The sequence below is a fragment of the Anabrus simplex genome, chromosome 13 (assembly GCF_040414725.1).
Source record: "Anabrus simplex isolate iqAnaSimp1 chromosome 13, ASM4041472v1, whole genome shotgun sequence".
Taxonomy (NCBI): Eukaryota; Metazoa; Arthropoda; class Insecta; order Orthoptera; family Tettigoniidae; genus Anabrus; species Anabrus simplex.
Genome location: NC_090277.1, coordinates 41,687,181 through 41,709,192, shown reverse-complemented (window position 1 = coordinate 41,709,192; position 22,012 = coordinate 41,687,181). Strand labels below are relative to the sequence as shown.

At 36.7% G+C, this 22,012-nt stretch overlaps 1 protein-coding gene across 1 annotated transcript in view; it reads right to left on the bottom strand.

Moving 5' to 3' along the window:
- klar (klarsicht) overlaps positions 1-22,012 on the bottom strand; it is a 1,195,270-nt gene that overhangs the window by 144,963 nt on the left and 1,028,295 nt on the right. The window contains exons 16-19 of the mRNA XM_067157231.2: positions 18,276-18,740; positions 15,958-16,128; positions 10,000-10,146; positions 6,296-6,407 (exon numbers count right to left, since the gene is read on the bottom strand). Of these exons, the coding sequence (XP_067013332.2) occupies positions 6,296-6,407; positions 10,000-10,146; positions 15,958-16,128; positions 18,276-18,740 (895 nt within the window). The remainder of the gene's footprint in view (positions 1-6,295; positions 6,408-9,999; positions 10,147-15,957; positions 16,129-18,275; positions 18,741-22,012) is intronic.

Below are 22,012 nucleotides of genomic sequence, written 5' to 3'. Positions count from 1 at the left end.
TTACAACACCAAAAACCTTTGTATGACGTTAAACCACCAGTAAAAGAAGTTCTGATGACATTTTTATGACTATGTGGCTCTCCGTACAATCCGAGTTTTCACTCATCAGAGGTGGCTTCGGTCCACATTACTTCGGATAATCAGCATACTACTACTACTACTACTACTACTACTACTACTACTACTACTACTACTACTACTACAATAATAATAATAATAATAATAATAATAATAATAATAATAATAATAATAATAATAATCATCAACGAACCTCAGCTAGCATGTGAAAGGAATTTTAATTGGACGTCATTTAGGCTACCTGCCTGTCATTTAGGAAGTTCCCTTTCATTCTAACAGATGGCAGAGAAATCTGACCGCTGTTGGTCATCTTATGGCTGGGTTTTAATTAATTTTGCGTGATAAACATCAAATGCATCACCAGAGATCTTTTACATGTTAACATTGAATGACATGGAGTGACGGACAGGCTTTCTTCTGCCCTTCGAAAATCCGACACCATACTTCTGCTGGGTTGGTATCTGGAGGCCAACTCCATCACTGAGCAACTATAATAGGCACACTCGTCTAATATCACATTAAATAAGTGGTTGTACAATTCTTCACCTAATAACAGTGCCTCAGATCACTAGCTATTCTGGTACCATTGACCACATTCAATGTACTAGTAGATTACATCACCAGAAGGAAACAAGATCTCAAAGAAACAATATTTACATTGGAATACAATGAGCTACAAAGACAGCATACTCCATGAGATTATTTTTAAAAGATGAACACAGGCTTGGAAACTTTTAATGCATGGGGATACACAGTTGGTGAGAATCTGAGAGAGAACACAGAATGTAGGGTTCAGTCTGCTGTTTTATGCTTGCACCAAACCCTTTCATGGGCAAATGTACATTTCTGATTACTAAGACCTAAGGTCCAAGAGTACACTGTATTCATACAAATGAAGAGATGCAATAGTCCACCGTTTCACTACAGTGTACATTCAGTGAAATAAATCACTAGGATATAAACTTGTGTTACATGTTTCGTCCTATATATGTATGAGACATCTTCAGCTACTTGTTGTATAAAGATTAATACATAATTTAATTAATCCTAAATAACAACTGAAAGAGGGAAAATCTTTAGGCCTCTATGTTATCAAACATGCAAAATGACATACCGTACTGAGTTGATATTGCAAATATAAAAATATAAGATACAGTGTTCCCTGATAGATTAAAATACCAAGGTAAATATTTAAATTTATGGCATTAGATACATAAATGTGAGCAAATCAATATTAAAAGGCCCATGGGTTGAATGTTATGGAAATGCCTCAATAAAAGCTCTGCAAAAACATTAATAAGGTACTGCTTCTTGCTGTACTTGATCACTGTTCAGATTTAAAATGTTCACACAGCTCGTATAAAATATCTCACTGAAATCCAAAGTTGAACAAATTTGAATGAGACAATGTGAGTTTAAAATGGCAGGGAACTCTCTCGTAACTACAGTAGATGGCAAATGGAGTCTTGGAAATCTTGATATTCTTGACAAGGAAAAGTCGAGTGACTTTGGTTATTATAGTCAATTCATGTGAGAGGTTCCCCACTGGGCACATTGGATGGTCTGTAGCCGGCCTGAAGTCGTGTCTGTCGTAAAATTTTTGAAGATGATTGCTTAGAATATCATCTTCTATCACATGTTCAAATGATGTACTTCATTTCGATAACACTCTGTATATATAAATTTGTCTTTCTGTCTGTACTTTGTTTTTACACTGGACAGGACATATAATAGCTTATGTTGGGTTCATTTTAATTTTTGTCTGTTTGTGTTTGTCTCCTCCAGCATATCAAGTGAACAGATTGGTGGAGTTTCATAAAATTTTGTATCCAAGTTTAGGATAAGGGCAAGTAGGATCATAGCTATAATTCGTTCGTAAAAATCAGCAAGTGGGGGGTGGCTTACAACATATAACTCTAAGTATCTCTTTTACAGTCAGTATTGCAGGAAAATTGTTCATGACAAAATTTATTAAGAATATTATTTAATCCTCCTGCACTCAGCGCGTCGACCTATCGGTATGAGAGGTTGTAGCAAACGCTCAAGGTGCCGATATACTGGCTGCATCGTATTTAGGACTTCTGGTAATTTGTATTGCTCTTTGATGGCAACAGATGATTATTTTTGTACTTTACAAATAAAGTCTTATACAATCCTCCTTTTCAATACAAAACCAACATAAGAATTTTAATTTGTAAAGTGATAACCGTCAATACAGAATCATATTTACAACATGCAACAGATGATCATGATTCATTTTATTTTACTCAAAAGGTAGATCCAACGGCCCTACGAAATACTTTTATATTTGACAAATGAAATCTATTATGTTGTGGCCTTCTGAAGTTGTTATTGGGCGGATCTGTTTTTGTTTGGCTTCCGATTAAGATAATTTAATCTTGACATAATTTTAGAGTTTATTTTATTTCGTTGGTATTTTGTTTATTCGCTGCATTTCCCAAGACATAATTATACATATTCTCATTACTCCTTCTCTGCATGTGCTTACGTCACCTTTTTCTTTCAATGGCTGGGCCAATTTCAAGGCCAAATTATTCCAAAATGCTTAAGTATTCAGGGAATTTAGATATTGATAGCAACTTTGTTGCCAAAAGTGATTTTCATTATGTAGGAATTGATTACTATACTCCCAAAGATTTTCACATAGCTGTTCACTGTGCATCGGACTGTGAAGAACATTACATCGATGATAGTTACGTGTAATGTGAATAACTTTGCATCATACTTTACATGTATATTGCGGCACACTAATCATGCTCATATCAAATTATACAGAATTCAATATTCTTTCTAACAGGTTTAATAGTAAAGACATTTGATGAAATACTGTGCGATATTTCTGTCATCAAAAACTAATTTTTATTTTTCAAAAATTATGTTCAATTTTTTTTTTTTTTTTTTTTTTTTTTTTTTGCATTTCCTACGATAATATCTTCAAGGTATATTCCTTTCTGAAATGATCATAGTTGCATATATTTGTGTGATTTATTTGATTTTAGTGTTAAACTGTGCATGTTCATAGGTAATAAATTTCATATTAACCTGTATTGAAGAGCAATATAGTGTAAAACAAAAGTTAAGGTTTCCACCTATTCAGTACTGCTTGTTGTAACCTTAAAAAAGTTACATATATTTTTGTTGAAACTAGTTTTGGTATTACGAGAGACCATCATCAGTCAAATCAAAGTAAAGGCAAGACATGAATAACAAATTTTATTTTTTATTTTTATTAAGAAGCAGATTCCTTAAGTGCTGGTATTTTAAGTGCTTCTTCAATGATCCGTGTTGGAAACGAATGAACATCTCAACACTTTCCCGTCAACATCATTGTGTTCACACTTGTTTCAGCTGAATTGAGTTCTAGAAGATTCCTCTAGTGCTGATATTTTAGTGTTTCACCTGGTCTTCTGTGAGGTGCAGTCTTCCAATTGGAGGAAAGCTGAGAGCTTGCATACTGTAGGCCATGTGATTGTGATGAGTTTTTTAAAAAATCTTTGCTTGTCTTGAATTTCATGCTTGCTTCATACATATATTTGTTATTTATTTATTTATTTTATTCTTCTTCTTGTTTTATGACCACATAGGATCACTTTAGTCAGTCCATCGTTCAGGTCTCTTTGAAGGGATTGTTCGGGCTTTGCGGTCCTCCCAATAAATCTTCAGATGCTCCGATCTTCGTGCCCTTTCCTCGGTTGAAAATGTGCATGTTGTTGGTTTATTTCATATGAGGGTAAAACGGAGGTTTGTATTCTTGAGTTTTGTATTCAATTTTATCTTATTTGTGGTGTCTTCTGCTGTAAGATTCTCTTTCCTTCAGATCCTCCCTTACTTCTCTGGTCCATTTACATCCTGTTGTAGTATTTTTTGAGACAAGATTGTGTTGTACTAGTTGTTTCAGAAGTCTTGAATCCTGAATCCTCAGGATATGTTCAAAGAATCCCAGTCTCCTCATACGCATAGTATCTGTAATGGGTTCTAGCTCTTTGTACATGACCTTGTTAGGTATTATCCACCACTGTCTATCTTTCTGGTATTTTTTATTGATGCAGGTTCTTCCAATCCTCATTTAAATTTTCTGAAGTCTGTCAGTCTTTGATTGTTTATACAGGTGAAAAAGTGTTTCTGCTGCATATGTAGCTTCCGGTTTTATAACTGTGTTGTAGTATTTTATTTTTGCATTTATTGATATACATTTCTTTTGTAGATGACCCATGTTAATTTTTGTGCTTTAGCTAATTTATTTGTTCTTGTTTGGATTGAGATTTTTTCATTTAGATTATGTGTTATTACTTCTCCAATATATTTAAATTGAGTTACTATGTTGATTTTATTACCATTTATAGTAACTTCTTTTAGTTGTGCTGGTTTTTAGGGCATAATTTCTGTTTTTTCAAATGATATTTTGAGTCCAATTTTATTTGCAATGTTTTGAAGTTCTGATATCTGGGTTTTGCTTCTTTTATGGCTAGCAATGCCAAATCGTCAGTGAAACCCAGGCAATTTGTTTTGATTCATCAGCCAATCTGTATTTTTGGTGGACATTTCTTAAACCATTCCCTCATTACCATTTCTAGAGAACAATTAAATAATAGTGGTGAGAGCCCTTCTACCTGCCGTAGTCCAGTTTTAATTACAAATGGCTCCGATATTTCACCCCTAAATTTCACTTTCGATTTTATTTAATTATTATTTATTTAGCTTGCCTTTACTTTCCTTTTGACTGATGATGGTCTTTGGTAAAACAGAAACTAGTTTCAACAAATATATCATCGTTGCCGGGACAAAACCTCCTATGTGATAATATTTGTGGAGATATACTGACCCGCAGGACATAAACATTATGAAGAGCGAGAATGCTATGACAATATTCACACAATATTGCACCTTAGATGACAGAACCTTACAGGCCAAAATTCTAAGCTAAAATATTTCACATAGGAGGTTTTGTCCCGGCAGCAACAATATACAACTTTTTTTAAATTACAACAAACAGTATTGAATGGTGGAAACCTTTATGTTTTGTTTTACACTAAACTGTGTATGTGCTGATTTTTCTATTTTGGTTGCAAAATCACATTAGTCTGAGTTGTTTTGAGTAGACCATAGTAGATAGGCTGAGTGGAAAAGGGTTAAAAACTATTTTATTCTATAAAGTGAAAAAGAAGGGAAATATCAGTCATGTGGAAGTAACTAACTCTATGGAAAGTTGCTATGGAAATCATCCTAGTAAAATTTAAAGGCTTTGTGCATCTCTAGTCTACTGCTTAAACATTCCTGACACTTGTTTTAATATCAGAAGGAAGAGATTAAAAGAAGGGCAGCAATAATGTAAAAGAGATGAAACTGCAAAGGACCATAGAGCGAGTAACCTACATCGCAACAAGGCGCTGACAGCTGCATGTCCACCTACGTGCCTCAAGAAGAAGAATCCAGAGTTAAAAAGACTCTGAGAAAATTTAAAGATCCACTGAAAATGTAGGTCATTTAAGAGGTAGGAAATATTAAAGTCTCTACAAGAACAAAGAGAGCTTGACAGGAGCTTCATGTTGGGTGAAAATTTGGTAACACTGGAGTTGAATGCATGATGGCAAACATTCATCAGCTCACCAAGCTTGGTACCTCATTTTTAATGAAGTTCATGTTCCAAATTAGGGATTCACAATGGTGCGTTGAAGCAAACAAGACCTCCACGTGAAGAACATCCATCACTAAAGTACATTTCTGTTGCAGAATCACAGACCAAATTTCTGAAGTTTTGCAGTATTTTTCATTCACAGAATCAATAAATATGAAACTTGGGATGCAAGCACAGCCTTACTGTATCATAAGCATGTGAGGGAAATAATATTTTCAACTGCTTCAGAACCTGTTCTCATACAAAAATAAATTTCTGTCAACACGAAAAGAAAATCCTCCTAGCACTTGCACGGGAATTCCATGTAGGGGATTTGAGCATTTTTCTCACAACTCGCGCTCAGTGTGCTGCCATTCCCTATTCTAGAGGCTACAGTTCTATATCAGTGGTACTTAACATACTCGTACCATAATATTAAGGGCCATCCTATTTTGCACTTGTTATTATTGCAAATGCATACAGATGCAAAATGCCATGGAAGCTCAAGCTCCCTGTGATCAAGGCTAGGAGATCAAATTTACAACACTGTAAAACAATAGTAGAAGAGAAGATTGTACTCACCTCTTATATCTTTGCATTCCTGATGAGACAGCAGACTTCCATCACCCTTGACGTTATCGAGGATGACTTTGAGGCAGTGCAAGTTTTCTCGGCAAGTGGCCACAATTTCAGCCTGGAAAACAAGATATAAGGAACTTTCATGGCAGATCAATGCTGCTTAAGAATGACAAAATGTAACATATGAAATGCAGTGTAGGCTGAGAGGTTTCAGATAAACTTATTCCACACAGCATGAAAATTAAACTTATCCAGGCCCTTATATTTCCCATACTTAATTATTTGATGTAATAACTGATGCCATCATGGAACAAACATTGAAATTACAGAAAGCAAGGAATGAACTTGTGCATTAGATTTATATTTGCTATTTAATTTCCAACTCATATCTCCCCCTTTTGTAAAATACTCGCCTGGCCATCTGTTAACTGAATCAAAACCTCAGTATTTATCCTTACAGTTTACATTCCTCTCCTGCTCTCATGAATATAAAACACGATTGCTTTTAACATTTGCAATACTTGTACATGGTTCATCAACATACAACCGCTCCTTTCAAGTGTCTAGTACAAGACTATGGAATTCCCTTCCCATTCAGCGTTAGGCATTGGACCTCCTCAGCCTCTTTTAAGTTGTCCTGCTGACATTACCTATTAAATATATAACCAGCTTCTGTAATGTCAGTATGAATGTGGTTAGGATGTTTGATAATTTCATTTTTCTGAAGTTTATATTCATTATTATGTGATTAAGTGTAACAAAGGGCCATGAGCCCTAACTTCACCACAAAATGAAGGCATGAATTAAATAAAATAACAATACTGGACTGAAAAATAGAAACATTGGAAGTTTTGATGATAAACCATTGTTGAAATTGAATTTTGCAGTTCTGTTGCCATGGGGTGAAAGAAGGAAACTTGCTCCGTGTCCAGCTCACCATGGTTTGCAACAGCATATGGCAGGAACATCTAAAGAGGAACTGGTTCAGTAAGAATAAATTTGTGTCCTCGCCCCGAGGTGGCGCACCTCTTTTCATGCACACTCCCAAGGGAGGTAAGCTGCATGTACCATTTTGACCACATCCCAGCCCTTTTGCCATTCTTAAATTTCTGGCTGTACTGGGAATCGAACGCAGGCCTCCGAGGGCGGCAGCTAATAGTGTTAACTGTTACACAACTGAGGCAGACAGATGTTGAGTGATTAAGAATAAAATGGAGAGCAGCCATACTTGTCCCAATTTAAGTGCAGTTTGACAAAAGAAATTATTATTCATATTATTACTATTCACATCCAGTCTCCAGTTCCTCTTCACTTGTGCCTGTTTGCGTAGGTTTCTTCTGGCTGGATTTGTTGCCACTCCAACCCTCGTTCTTCCACATCTTGCTTGACCTGATCAAGTCATCTATTCCTTCGTCTACCTCTGGGTCTTTAGCCACAGTTTCCACTCACTCTCTGGCATAAGGTTTCACTTAACCCCTTGACTACCAATTAGATTTGCTACACCATAACACTGAATACTATTTTAAAATGGAGGGTGTAATACAGAATGCCCCATGCGACAAAGAACATGGCATAAATCATAGGCTGCAATTCACTACATAAATCATTGAAATCTTGTGAACATGTTTAAAAATGTTTAGATATACCTGGAAAGGAGTACGAAGCATACAAACGGCATTGTTTTGCTAAATAAGGGAGTTTCAATAATACTCCCCTTCGACCAGTACATTTTTACACAGGACTTTTTTTTACTTGTGACATAATAATACATTTAAAATTGAAATAAGCCTTCAATTCATCATTGCATGTGTCGAACCACTTATCATCATAAAGTTTCTTTTCATAATCTGGGTTTTCTAAGCACTGTTTAGCGTATTTGTTCGTTTCTGTTGTAATCATAGTCCAGAATTCGTCAGTCAGAACACACGCTAGAAAGTCTAGCACTGAAGGTCTCTCGCCCAAATTACGAGTAATTACGGCACTGAGAGATGATACATTACTAAATTTACAAATACCTGGTACACTGTCTTCATCCTTCCAATTCCAGTCACTTTCAACTGATCGTGTTCCAGTATCAAAATTGCGTCTTTGCGATGTGGATGGCTAAGCTACATCTAACACTTTGTCGGAATCTACATCACTTTCTGACGTAGATTCATTACTTTCGTGAACAATAAATTTCTCTTCATCGCCTTCAGATTCACATGACACTTCACTCTCACCACTTTCGCATAAATAATTACTTATATCAAGCCGAGTCAGATGTTTATTGCTGCGCGCGGCCATCTTGGCATGGAACTACTGTAGTGGAAGACATCCCACCTTATTTTCAAATATTTCAGCAATGTAGATCCTTAGATGTGGATATTCTTTTAGTAGGAAGTCTTAGAAGGTTTACGGAATAGCATGCAAGTGCCATCTATGAGTGACATGCCAAACTATGAGCTCAAACAAGCGGGAAAGTTAATCACGTCTGAAAGACGTGGTTGGGCTGTTTGGTCTCGGCGGAGGACCACGTCTCTGAGACGATGTTAGTCGTCAAGTGGTTAATGTGAAACAAGACATGAAATCCTATTTGACAGAACTAAAATCTTAGCAGCTATTCCCTGCAATCGATAAAGAAAAATCCAAGAAGGTATCGAAATTAATAAACATTCGAACAATATGAACTTAGAGGAAGGATACAAAATCAGCAATTCTTGGATGCCCATTATAGACAGATTGCAATATGCAGGTCATAATAAGAACATACAGGATGAAGTCTTGTTATGTAATAGCACCAGCAATCCCCAGCTACCTGGCAAGTATACACACATTCCAGACCTTTCATAAGACCCCGCGGGACTTATGTCAGCCAGAGAGAGAAGGCTATTTAAGGCTAAGCACAATAACTACCCTCGTAGTTGATTAGCTGCTTGAGAGAATGATTACTTTGGATTGAGTAGAGGTATTTCAGTCACATTTACAAAGAATACGGCAATGTAATTGAAACGTCGGCAAACTATACATAATGTATACAAAACAACGCGGTTTAACCCAAAAGAAGACTAAAGAACTTAATAGACCGTGGAAGCTTCACATCTAAGGCAGTTAATGATTGTTTAACTTGAAGCTGTTGACATATTACGTGATTATGGATTTTATCTTTTTGTGTTTCTTGGACAATTGTTCTTAGATATTCATTTCTACTGCTTCGAGCCAGCTAATATCACTGCTAGTTAGAGTGCTGCAAAGGACAGGCATAAAGGAACTGTTGTAAACCACAATTTTAGTTCCAGAGCTGATGCACAATGTGTCGTGTAGCAGGCACTTACTTAGCCCAGATGGACAACAGCCTCGAGGCCAAACTAAACATCAGCGGATAGACTGCCTGCCATAGTCAATGACCGGGCAAAATAGATGGCAAAATGCAAGAAGGCAGACCAGTTATAAGGTGGAAAAAAATACCAGGAAAAAGGAGGTCATCATCATCATCATCATCATCATCATCATCATCATCATCATCCTTGCTTTCAGTGAAGCATGTCCATTCCATACTTCCATAATTTTCTAGAAAAAAAAAAAACCCATGTTACATTCCCTCGTTCCTCTAAATCAACAAGCAAGAGGTGCTAAATGCCCTCATGGCTTCTGCACATGTCTAAGTCTATCTGAAACCTCACTAGCACATACATCAAAACAATACTGAGAAAACATGTTATACTTACAAAGTCAGCAGTGGAAGGCTTAGACAACTGCTCCGTCAACACTTGCTTGGAGTACATAAACTGAGAGTGTGACTGATGGATCAGGTGGTGAATATCCTCAAGGTCAGAGTCACTGTCTAAGATGCTGCTGTCAGCAACAGGTCCACTCTAAAACAAAAACAAACAAAAAACAATTTATAATTATATACCCAACTACTATACTACTGAATAATCAATCCATATTTCAAGAGACAGGAATATAAAATGTTGTGTTTCAATTGAATGAGAAGATTCAAATTGGTTGATACTAAAAGAGGTTCATTAAAAAAAAAAAAGAGATTAAGGCTTTTTAGAGGTCCTAAGGTAAAGTTACATCTTTTCACACTAATACGGCATCAGTCCAATGATCAGTGTGTGTGTTACAGGCAGTGGTTTGAATTAGCTCTATGCCTGGACAGAGCCCTTTTAAGCATCAACCACGAACAGCCAACCGTCAGCTAGATGAAAGAAGAACCATAACTATGACCAAATCCAGACGATTCCGAATTTCTAGGGAATATCATCACTCGTCCATTCATCAATGGAATTTTACATCATACCTTTAAATTCCCTATTCCCAGCTGATGAGTTCTGTGGCTGCCTTCAGAAGAGGTCTATCCTGGAGGCAAGGCTCCTTTAAAGGCCGTTAAATTGGAGGATGTTAGAAAACTACATCCTTATGTATCTGCTGAGTATGAGGATTTTTATGGTGAAATATTCATGTGGAGAAGATCGAACATCAGATTATCTGACTAATTTTTTGGATGTTAAATTTCAAGAATAATTTGTTCTTGTTTTAATTCATCAATTTGCAACATTTTATTTGGAAGTGATTGGAGAACACTGAGCATCAGTCTACTTGACTGAACTTTTTTATAAGTTCAGAAATAATCTTCCTTGTGTTTAATACATTAACTTGTAACATTTTACGAAAATTTGTGAAAAAAGACAGATTATACAACAAAAATTCTCTCATATCATTTATATGCTAAAACAGGATACTTCCAGGAGAGTGAATATTTGTTTTTTCATATTAAAAATAATGATTAAATATTTTTCAATACAAGGGTAGCCTTCTATCATGCTGTAGTAGTTTTGTGTTAAGAAATCATAATGATATTGTATGAACTAGAGGTCTGAACATTTTTTTCTTTTTCCAGAAACTATATTTCTTGGACTGATCCCCTTTTAGCATCTAGCAATTCATTCAGATTCCAAATATACTGGTCTAGGAGGCATTTTATCTACACCTGCTCACCATTAATGCATTCTGCATCACAAGCCTGAAGAGCAACAAGTTGATATTTTATGTATACCACGAAGTATCCCATGAAGTTTGCTCTTCTTTGGTTGATTACATCAAAGAGCTCCCAGAATATACAGAACTGATCGATGTTCCACTCAGAGTACGAACAACACAGCTGTCAGAGTAACAAACTGTCTCATAAATTCTGGCATGTTTAGAAATGTTTTCTAATACTTAGAAATGTTTTCTAATACTATCTTACTATCTGCACCTCACGAGAAGTCACGGCAGCTTGTAGGTACGGCATGAGTAACAGATGCTACACTAAGCTACAAACGTTCATCGTGACAGACAGTGTGAACTCTCTGAAACAGATGCATGTTCAGTACTTATAATTGTAGTAGGCTAAATGTGTAACTAAAGCGCAACTGCACTGCCACTTTGAAGCTTCAGAACAGCACTTAGTTTCGCAAGAGTAACCGCGGACGAAACAGATGTTTATTATCAGGGCTTGAGACTAAAGACAGGCGCGTGCGTGGCAGCCATGTTTACACCCCACATCCATGCGACTTCTTGTCAAACGACCATAGTATATATGGAGATTCATTTGTACTATGTGACTGAATATTTGTAACTGTCAAAAGGACAGAATATATTGTGCAGGTATATCCATTTTAAAGAGGAGTCATGTAACTTTGTATCAAAAGATGTATCTACTTTTTAAGAATGCTGTTTACCATTAACTTTGTTTTGACAAAAAGTGGACCAGGTAGTTATTACAACCATCGATTCAATTCGAATGTTGAAACTGGTAAACAGGCCACCTAGATGGCACCACACTACAAAGGTCTGCAAATTGGTAACCGATACCATAAAATTATTGCTATTTATTTATTTATTCATTTATTTATTTATTTATTTATTTATTTATTTATTTATTTATTTAGATTTTATGGACCATTTTAGTAAATTATACAAAAGAAAAGTGTTTTTCAGTTCCTTGTCAACCTGGTACTTTTTCATTCTCTCGTGTCTTAACTTTCTTTCTTTCTCCATCTGAAATCACTTGCCCCACTGTTCATCTGTTGAACTGGGTTTGTAGTCAATTTTCTCTGCGAGTTCCTTGATTTTATTTGTTTTTTTTTTTTTTTTTTTTTTTTTTTTTTAAATTTTGTACTGTAATTTGTAGTTCCTGCACGTCTTCCTTGATTTCTGTTGATCCATCTGATGTTTCTCTTACGGTTCCATTATTTTTCTATTATTATTATCATCATTAATAATATTGGAGTCCCCGTGGCTCAGATGGCAGCACACTGGCCTCCAATTGCCAGGTTCTGCTGTTCAAATTCAGGTCACTTCATGTGAGATTTGTGCTGGATAAAGTGCAAAAGCAGAGGCAGGATAGGTTTCTCTCTGGGTACTCTGGTTTTCCCTGTCATCTTTCATTCCAGCAACACACTCCAATATCATTTCATTTCATCTGTAAGTCATTAATCATTGCCTCAGAGGAGTGCGACAGGCTTCGACAACCAACACGATTCGTATCCTTGCTGATAGATAAGGCTTCATTCATTTCATTCCTGACCTGGTCGAATGGCTGGAAACATTATTATTATTATTATTATTATTATTATTATTATTATTATTATTATTATTATTATTATTATTATTATTATTATTATTTCTGTTAGGCACTTTGCAAACATTCATTTTTAGCTAAATCAAAGCTCTCTCTTGCATTAAATAGATTGTGTGTTCAACAAACCTTGAAAGATATTCTGCATTCTTAGCACTTTCTTGACAAGGAATCAGAGTAGGAAATGAGCAGATGAATGGGCGAGACTTTCACTTTAATTGTCTGCTAAAATGAATGCTTCACACTGTCATGTTTCATGAGCATCTAAACTGCACCACTTATGAGAGATCTCTATCAGAATTATGTTCTCACATACTCCATTCGTTTAATTATTTTAAAAGCTGATACCATCATTACATTCTCCTAGAATTATTAAGAAAATAGTGAGGTTTCTGCAAGTAAATTCTGGCACTTCAGAAGACACTCAAAGCTCTATCAACAAAGCAAAGGGTACTTTAGCACTGCTGCAACAGAACAAAAGATCAGGCAACTTTGTTGCAGTACCACATTCTGAAAATTTAACAGTAAAGTGAAGATCGGTAATTAGATCAGAGGCAGTGTATAGATCAGGATGTTGACTTGTGACCAAGAAACGTGGTAATGAAACTGCTGAGAAGTCATTTTCAATTTTTTTCAGGTTTTTAAAATGGAGTCTTTGCTCAAAACCTCCACTCCGTTCCTGAATGAGAATTTTAAGAACCAATTACTTTGTAAAGTAAATGGCAGATAACTGTGTAGTGGTAACATGTCTGCCTCTTACCCGGAGGCCCCGGGTTCGATTCCTGGCCAGTTCAGGGACTTTTACCTGGACTCTTGGTATTACTAAACTAGCACTTAACTGCAGAGAAACCTTGTTAGTTTACTTCTCGTTAACATGCTTTCCCGCTTAGCACATCATAAATTTGAAGTCAATTCTCAACATATTAAATCTGTATAAAAATACCTCATTTATCACATCAGGAATTTTCGCTATTACCGCTCAGTACGATCACATTTTTCGTAGCCCTGAAAATGTTATTTGTCATCCCTTGTGAAAGGAACGTGATTTCCAACTTGGGTAAGAAAGACTCTTCACGCTACAGTTGCATGATAACAGGAAAAGGCCTTGAAGTCCTGAACTTGCACATTTGGCGAGCAAGCCATTAGCCTCAGGACTGTTCAGTTTTGGTTGCTGGTTAGCAGTGAGATTGCTGAATAACACAGCGAGCCTGTTTGTGCTTGTATTTCGCATTCCATTCAGAAATTAGAAATTGATTTTGTGTTGAGTGGTACAGTGAAGGGTAGTGAATATTGGTTGCCTGATAGCCTACATCTGGATTAGGAACATAATTGTGGGAAGAAGACTAGCATGGTGTATATTTGTCTTCTGACAGGCTATTTGTGAATTCGGAAAAAATCGTAAAATTCCTTACTAATGAGGACAAAATTAAAATCTAACAGAAAGCAGACTGGCACCTGCATCTTTGAGCATGCAAAGGAAGTGCGGATGTTCAAACTCGCACCTTCGACTCTAAGTGTATGACCAGAAAATAATATTTAATAACCCACTGCTCTAAATTAAAAGGCTTTTGTTTTTAGAAAGAATGCGATCTGAATTAATACTTGATAATTTTATTGGCCTCCATATAAAGTTTTCATATTTTTGTTGTCTGGTGTTTTTCTCACCATTCAGTGCACTTTTGTTATTTTTATAATCCCCAGCAGAAAAGGTTTTCATATTTGTCCTGTCATGTTTTTGACATCTTTTAACATTCTCCTCTCATCTTTAGAAATGGTAGATAATAGTTTTCATTGTACCCGTGGATACACGACATAAAATTCCATCATATCGGAAAAAATCGTATCTAGTGTTTCCATACCCCTGTTGGATAGTTTTTATTCGTTATTCAGTAGTATGTTTTCTCACTTAACATGTTCTTTTTCCTTGTCCCCTGCAGAAACGTCTTAACAAGGCTTTGCTGCATTACTAAAGCCCTGCGCAAATGTACAAAATATTATCCATATCTGTACTTCCTTCATCCGCAACCGCACCCGCGAATGGTTATCCACATCCACAAATGGCTATCCGCGGATATTGCAAATATTTAACTACAGTACTTTACACCCAAGATATTGAAACTGACAGATCTGTTAACATAATACAATAGGCCTGATACCTGGCACCAGAACCCCTACAGTGACACATTTATGAGGGATTTTCTCTTGCAACAACTACCGACCTGTTGACCTTGGTTCCTTCCTTCCATTAATTGCGGGCAGGAGCCAGTTAGGCTTAGGTCAGATTTATGGCTTTGCGGTCTCAAGGCTTTTTATATATCACCATTCTCCCATACCACTATCAAGGGTAAGCTAACCACAAACAAAAATAAGACTGTAGCTGAGTAAAAATCAATAAACTTTATTATTTATAAATTATCAGCAAAATTATACATATTGCCATACCGTTTGCATCTGCCAAGACACTAACTCCACATCCGTGCAGGGCTCTAACTATTACCTGATATGGATATAGACTGCCTTAGGGAATCTGAATTACTTGTCCCGAATGAATAAATTTGTAATACCAACATAATGGGTCTGTAATTGGACATTATAAATTTTCAGGCTAACTCATTCCTGTTGCCAGCATTTCACTCCAGTGAGCAAATTTGGGCTTGTCAGTTGGTAAAAATCACAAATACCAAGAAGCATGGCTAGTGCATACCGCGGAGGCAACTGTGTAGGCTCTTTAAAGCTACCGGCAGTGCCTATGCACTATGAGAAACTTCGTTTTATTTTGCAAAAGTTGAACCTTGCCAGGCTATCAAATGATTCCAAATGAATGTATCAGAAGTGCCTAAATACCTTAAATCATCATTCATAGAAGCTTGTTTTTTTACTTTCACCCCAAAATAACATTCTTGTCTCACAAAACCTTGAGGATTTAACTCATAGCTGAAGAAAAGGATTTTTGTCCCAGTTTCTAGAGTCTCTTGACCACTGTGCATAAGATCATATTATTTTTCTTTAAGTTAGTTGTGAACAAAAAATGACATAGTATTCAGCAATATATCCTTACCACTGGCTTGCGTCTTCGAGCAGGAGAATTGAACTGCCTGGCACTTAAGCTTGAGGCACAATCTGACTGGCTGTCGAGGAATTTACTGTAATCATCTCCAAACTCTAACAGACGACGTGCAGTCTCAGAGTCGGCCAGTTCTTCACTGTATGGTTCACTCATGTACTTCTCCTACAACAGAACAGAGAATAGCAAAGTGAAAAAATGCACCAATGTTCTCTGTACAAAATACTGTGACTGTGTCAAAGGTATTCTTTTTTCTTCTTCAATATCAAAACTTCTAGCAACTACAAACAAGAAACTTTCAAGAGAATAAAAAAAAACAATAGATGAATAGTAGAAATGGAACCTAAAAATCTAGGAACACACATTGAAGACAGGAAGTTAGAAAGAAGAATAGGAAAATAAAAAAGGGGGAGGGGCTGTACTTGCAACTGTGCGTAGAGAGTACAAAACACGTAAGGACAAGCATGAAAACGTGTATTCTTATGTGTTACACAAGACATGGGAAGTTCATGTTTGCTTTAGGTATTTTGTTACGTTAAGGTTGGCAAAGGTCAGCAGTATCATGGATATAGACACAAGCCATTATGGCACCTTCTGCTTCCTTTTGAACTACCGCAACTGTTAAGTGTGTTGTTCTCATATTTAAAGAGTGCAAACAAGTAGTGTAATATCGACTGAATCAGTGTCTATTGGTGAATTTTCACTATCTTATTAAGCTTTAACCCATTAGCGATACGGAACACCCTAGTACCGCTTTACCCAGTGGACGGAGATGATTCAGGTGTGAGCATTAATAAAATGCAGTAATCTCTTCAAAAATTCACTGTTACAACAATTTAAGTCACATTATTTCCAAGCATTTACAAGAGAGACTCAAAAGAAAGTAGTTTACATTCATTGACTTTCCACACACCTATATATTACCTTAAAGTCTACTAATGGAAAAGAGACCTTCCACATTTTATATAGAATGAAAGTGACGTTCTTGTGTTTGCATGGGTTGTTTTACAATGCAATGAAAACTAGCATAATCATTGTCTCAGAAATTTCGAGCAGACGACAATTAGTTCATGATGTTTCTTTCAAATGCATTTATGTTAAAATCGTTTCATACATCTATACGGTAATGTTCTTTTAATATTTAATGTTTGTGTGCTGATGATGGCTGCAAGAGCCAAAACATGTCCACTTTTGTTCCATACATAATATTTTTAGATTATAATATGGTGTTTTGATTACATGGATAAATTACATACACCCTTTGTCAGAAAAGTTCCGGGACAAGTGTTGTATTTCTGAGGTTGCAATGCGAACAGAGGAACAAATGTTGGTTTTATGTTACCTGGTATGTGTACGTTCTGAGATGGCCTTGGCCATGTTTCCATGCACATGCACTAGGTGGCAGGGCTGTGCTTAGCAACACACTGCTTGGTTTAGTGACGGTGATACAATCGATGCTGATTGTGAACAAGGAGTGAACATTAGGTTTTGCAATAAACTCGGAAAAACCCCTAGTGAAACGTGATTACGCAAGCATGTGGAGGCAATGCACTGTCAAAAAGTCATGTGTTTGAGTGGCACAAAAGGTTTCGGGAAGGCTGAGATTCAGTGCAAGACGATCCCAGAACTGGCCGCCCGTCTACAGCACATTCCAATGCAAATGTGGAGTGTGTAAGGCAGTTATTGCAAGAAGAACATCATGTAACTCTGCGTGCGATATCAGAAGAGCCTAATTTGAAGGAAAGCTTCCAGATTCCAAGTCAACATGGGGCCAAAGCAGTAAAGTTCCACTAACAAGTAAACTGAACATTATTCAATTCTAAGCATTCCTTCCTAAATGCAATTTAAATGAATTTCTGTCGGAGACATAAGGATCCTTTATCAAGAAATATTTTAAATCAAAGGTTTTTACTCACATCAATGTTCATCTTACAATTTTACGAATACAAATGTTAGTTTCCGTGAAGAACTTTGTCATCAAGAATTCTAATGATCAATCCACATCAACTTTATTGACTAGATGACTCGAAACTTTAACAATGTCTGCAAATATTTTATTTTGATGATGATGTTGTTGTTTTAAGGGGCCTAACATCTAGGTCATCAGCCCAGTATATTTTATTTTAAATGTCCATGTGTATAAAAGTGTATTTTTATTTGTCTTACCAATCTATTAACACTGCTTAAATATAATATTTAAGTTATTCTTAAATATTCGCTACTTGATTTTATAGTAAATGAAGGGTTTGAAAAAAGAAAGAAAAAAAAAAGAAGCTGCTAAACCTTAATACATGTAATATAAGATGTCTCACCTGATAGTTATCCCAAGCCTGCTCAGAGAATGAGCTGAGCTGCTCTTCAGCCGCTAGTGCACTGTTCTTTTCAAGATCGCTGCTAGGATCTCCCATGCCGACAGTAACAGCCCCCAGTTCTGGCCCCAGCCTGAATGCCGGCAGCATCCTCTGCCTGTTGGCGCGTCTCTCCTCTTCCGTCTCCGTCCCTGTCGTGGACTCGCTTTCGAACCTCCAAGGGTGCATGGCAGGATCGCTAGCGGTGCACCGCTCCGACGGCCGTTTGGACACGGTAACAGGCGTGCCAGAAAACGACCCCGACTTGGTGATGGTGCGCCCCGAGAATTCTGCTCCGGAACTGTTCCGAGGGGACTTGTTGTGAGGTCTTGAAGAACTCTTGTGAGGAGATGAGGACAACTGCTGAGTGTCGCTGCTGCCTGAATGGCCAACCGTCACACCATCCGATCCAGATTCACTCTTCCGTCCCTGAAATTCAAAAGACAATAATTGTAAATTTCATCAAATGACTGAAGGCTTGTTCTCATTAAAGGATATTAATACGAAAGATTAGTAATGAAAAGGAACAAACAAGTGATAAATCACGTTATACAAACAAACCTTCATACAACGGAGTCCAATATAAATACGTACTAAGCAATCACTAACAGAGTCCAAAAAGGAGCACAATTTTATTACCCAGTTAGGTTTCTTCTATGGGATAACTAAATACCTTTAATTATAATTAGGTATAATTAGTGCCAATAACTACATATGCCCTTGAAACCTGTACAATCAACAGTAGAGATGGTAGCAGACTTCAGACTGCAGAAATGAAGAGATCTGTCATGATACACAAGTAAAGCAGTGGCTAAAGAACATCAAGACTCAAATGATATGGCCATGTAAAAAGGATGGATCAAAATAAAAAAAGCTAGAAAAGGAGCTGGAAGGCAAAAGACTTAGAAGCAGACCAAGGAACAAGGAAACGGTGGATCAGTCAAGTAAAGCAGGACCTAGAAGGAAGAAGAGTGAAATGGCACCAAATTGAGGAGGAAGAAATGTACCTGGATAGAAAAAGATGGAGAGAGCTCTTCTACCGCACCTGGGCGATTGGAGACGGTTAAAGGATGATGATAATGATGATTAAGCAATATTTTTATGTGGTTCCAGCAAAATTTCCTATCATAATAATGTTAAGTGCTATTCATTACAGTGATGAAGCAATTTTAGAACTACTCTGTTGTAATGATTTGTGTCTTGACCTTAAATGGCTCTTGGAAAGTGATAAGCTGGTCCCTGAGGACGAAAGCAAGTTTGATAAATGATCCCAGATTGGTAATTTCAATGTTCACAACCTTTAAAAACAGATCGTCTTCTCAGTTATTTTGTAGTGCATTGACGTAACGTAGGTATGGATTCTGTTTGATGTAGTAAGTTTGAAAACAAAATTAGGGATATTTACTAAATTTGATAATGGAGTGGGGGAAAGAAAGGTAATTGCAAAAGAAAATAGAGATTTTCAATATCTACATTGGTAAAATTTAGAATTGCTGGGACAAAGAGGACAAATTCAGTGTGCTGCAAGTTCCCTTCAATGTGTTGAAAGTAGACCTCTGATTTGAGGTATAAAACCTATTTTGTTCCTGAAGAGGTAGCTTAAAGTTGTATTTACACGTTTCATGTATTTATAATGTTACAAACAGTGGTCCTACAGTTCCTAAAAATGCCTAAACTGACGGTAGAACCCATACAAGGTCTCTCTTACAAACCCAGACTGTCCAGCGACATTTCTAAGCAGCTGTACGGGAGGCACGCATACAATTCTTGACTTTGCAAGGAGCGTGTACGTGTTCGATCTAGCATCAATAGCTAGCCTAAATCTCAGCTGTTATAATAATAATAATAATAATAATAATTTTGTGCGGCTATTTCTAGCCAAGTGCAGCCCTTGTAAAGCAGACCCTCTGATGAGGGTGGGCGGCATCTGCCATGTGTAGGTAACTGCGTGTTATTGTGATGGAGGATAGTATTATGTGTGGTGTGTGAGTTGCAGGGATGTTGGGGACAGCACAAACATCCAGCCCCCGAGCCACTGGAATTAACCAATGAAGGTTAAAATCCCTGACCCGGCCAGAAATCGAACCCGGGACCCTCTGAACCGAAGGCCAGTACGCTGACCATTCAGCCAACGAGTCACACATCTCAGCTGTTAACATGGTGATACTGTTATCATTGCAACACGGTATTTTCATATGTAAAAGTTATTTTAAGTACGAGTCAGCTCAATGGGTACGCAATGAATTTGTTCACCAATTACCTCGTGAAGTGCCACCTTCATGAGAACAGATTCACGTAATTGTAAATAAATTTGAAACTGCTGGTTGTGCTCAATAAAAAAACATGTGCACACACGAACAGTTTTAACAGAGAAAAAGCAAGGTAACATTCGTGCAAATCTTTAACAGTCACCAAATAAATCATTCACAAAATTAACACAACGAGTAGGTGTTTCGGTTTATTCTACACACGGAGCTACAAAGCTGTTACACATCAAACCGTACAGGTTTACACTGGCCCATTGTTTAAAACCTGCTGATCCAGCCACAAGAGTGAGATACTGTGAGCGGTATCTTGCATCATTGAATGATCGTTTATTCGACCCACAGTTTGTGTTCTTTTCGGATGAGGCCTGGTTTCATCTTCATGGTCGTGTGAACGTTCATTGGAGTGGAGAAAATCCTAATGGTGTTTGTGAAGTCCCTCATTATGAAGGACGACACTTCCAGCATCTTTTTATACGGTAAGATTTCGTATTAAGGTTGTATACACGCTTAAATCAGGGCGGTTGCACGCGACGTAAGCTGGGCTGAGGCAGCTGCTGTAGTGCAGTGTACAAACACCATGCGTTCAGTCTGGGTTTAGAAGAGTGACCCTGTATTCGCTTATATTCTTATAATTCCTAAATCGATTATATATTCTTTTAATTCCGAGGAAGTAAAATATTTGCCGACTCGTTTTCAGTATCTTGAACAGTATATTCTTGACATACTTTTCAAATAAAATCTTAAAAATGGGAAACTGTAAACCACATTCCCTGGAAGTCCTTTAGAACTTCCCATGGTAAACACGTCCGTAGTCTGTGTCTCACGAGGAGGGAGACAGTGCCCATTGACCTTCTGGAGAAAAAAAAACCCTCATTTCATTCTGTGAGAACATGTCTGTTTGTTCAGTGTACATATTACGCAGAAAGTTGGTTTCTATTAAACAGTGGTTATAGTAGTTTCCTCTTTTTCACATTGGATCATAAAATGAATTATATTCTGTGATGTTTGCAGCAAAGAGCTGAGTGAAATATGTTTTATATTTCCTTATTAAGATTTATTGTCAATTTAGGGAAGTAAAGATGGTATATTAATTGACAAATTCTTATTAAAATACATAAAACTGAAGCCACTTAAAGTATATTATAGGACCTATATTTTCATGTTTTAGAGCCTATTTTATGCACCTAAAATAACATTTTTAGTACCTAAAAATCTGAGGTCTAGTTATAAGGAACAATTAATTCCGTTGGAATCTTTATCATCAACATGTATATAAGAGGCTATAAAGAGCAAACAAACGTTACAAAATTCTATCCAAATTAGATGAATGCCAAAAAATAGTTAATTTAGTGTTATTGTGTAATGCAATACTGACACATTATGTTTACAAAGAAATGGCATGAAACTGTTTTATTGGTATTATAGATTTTAATA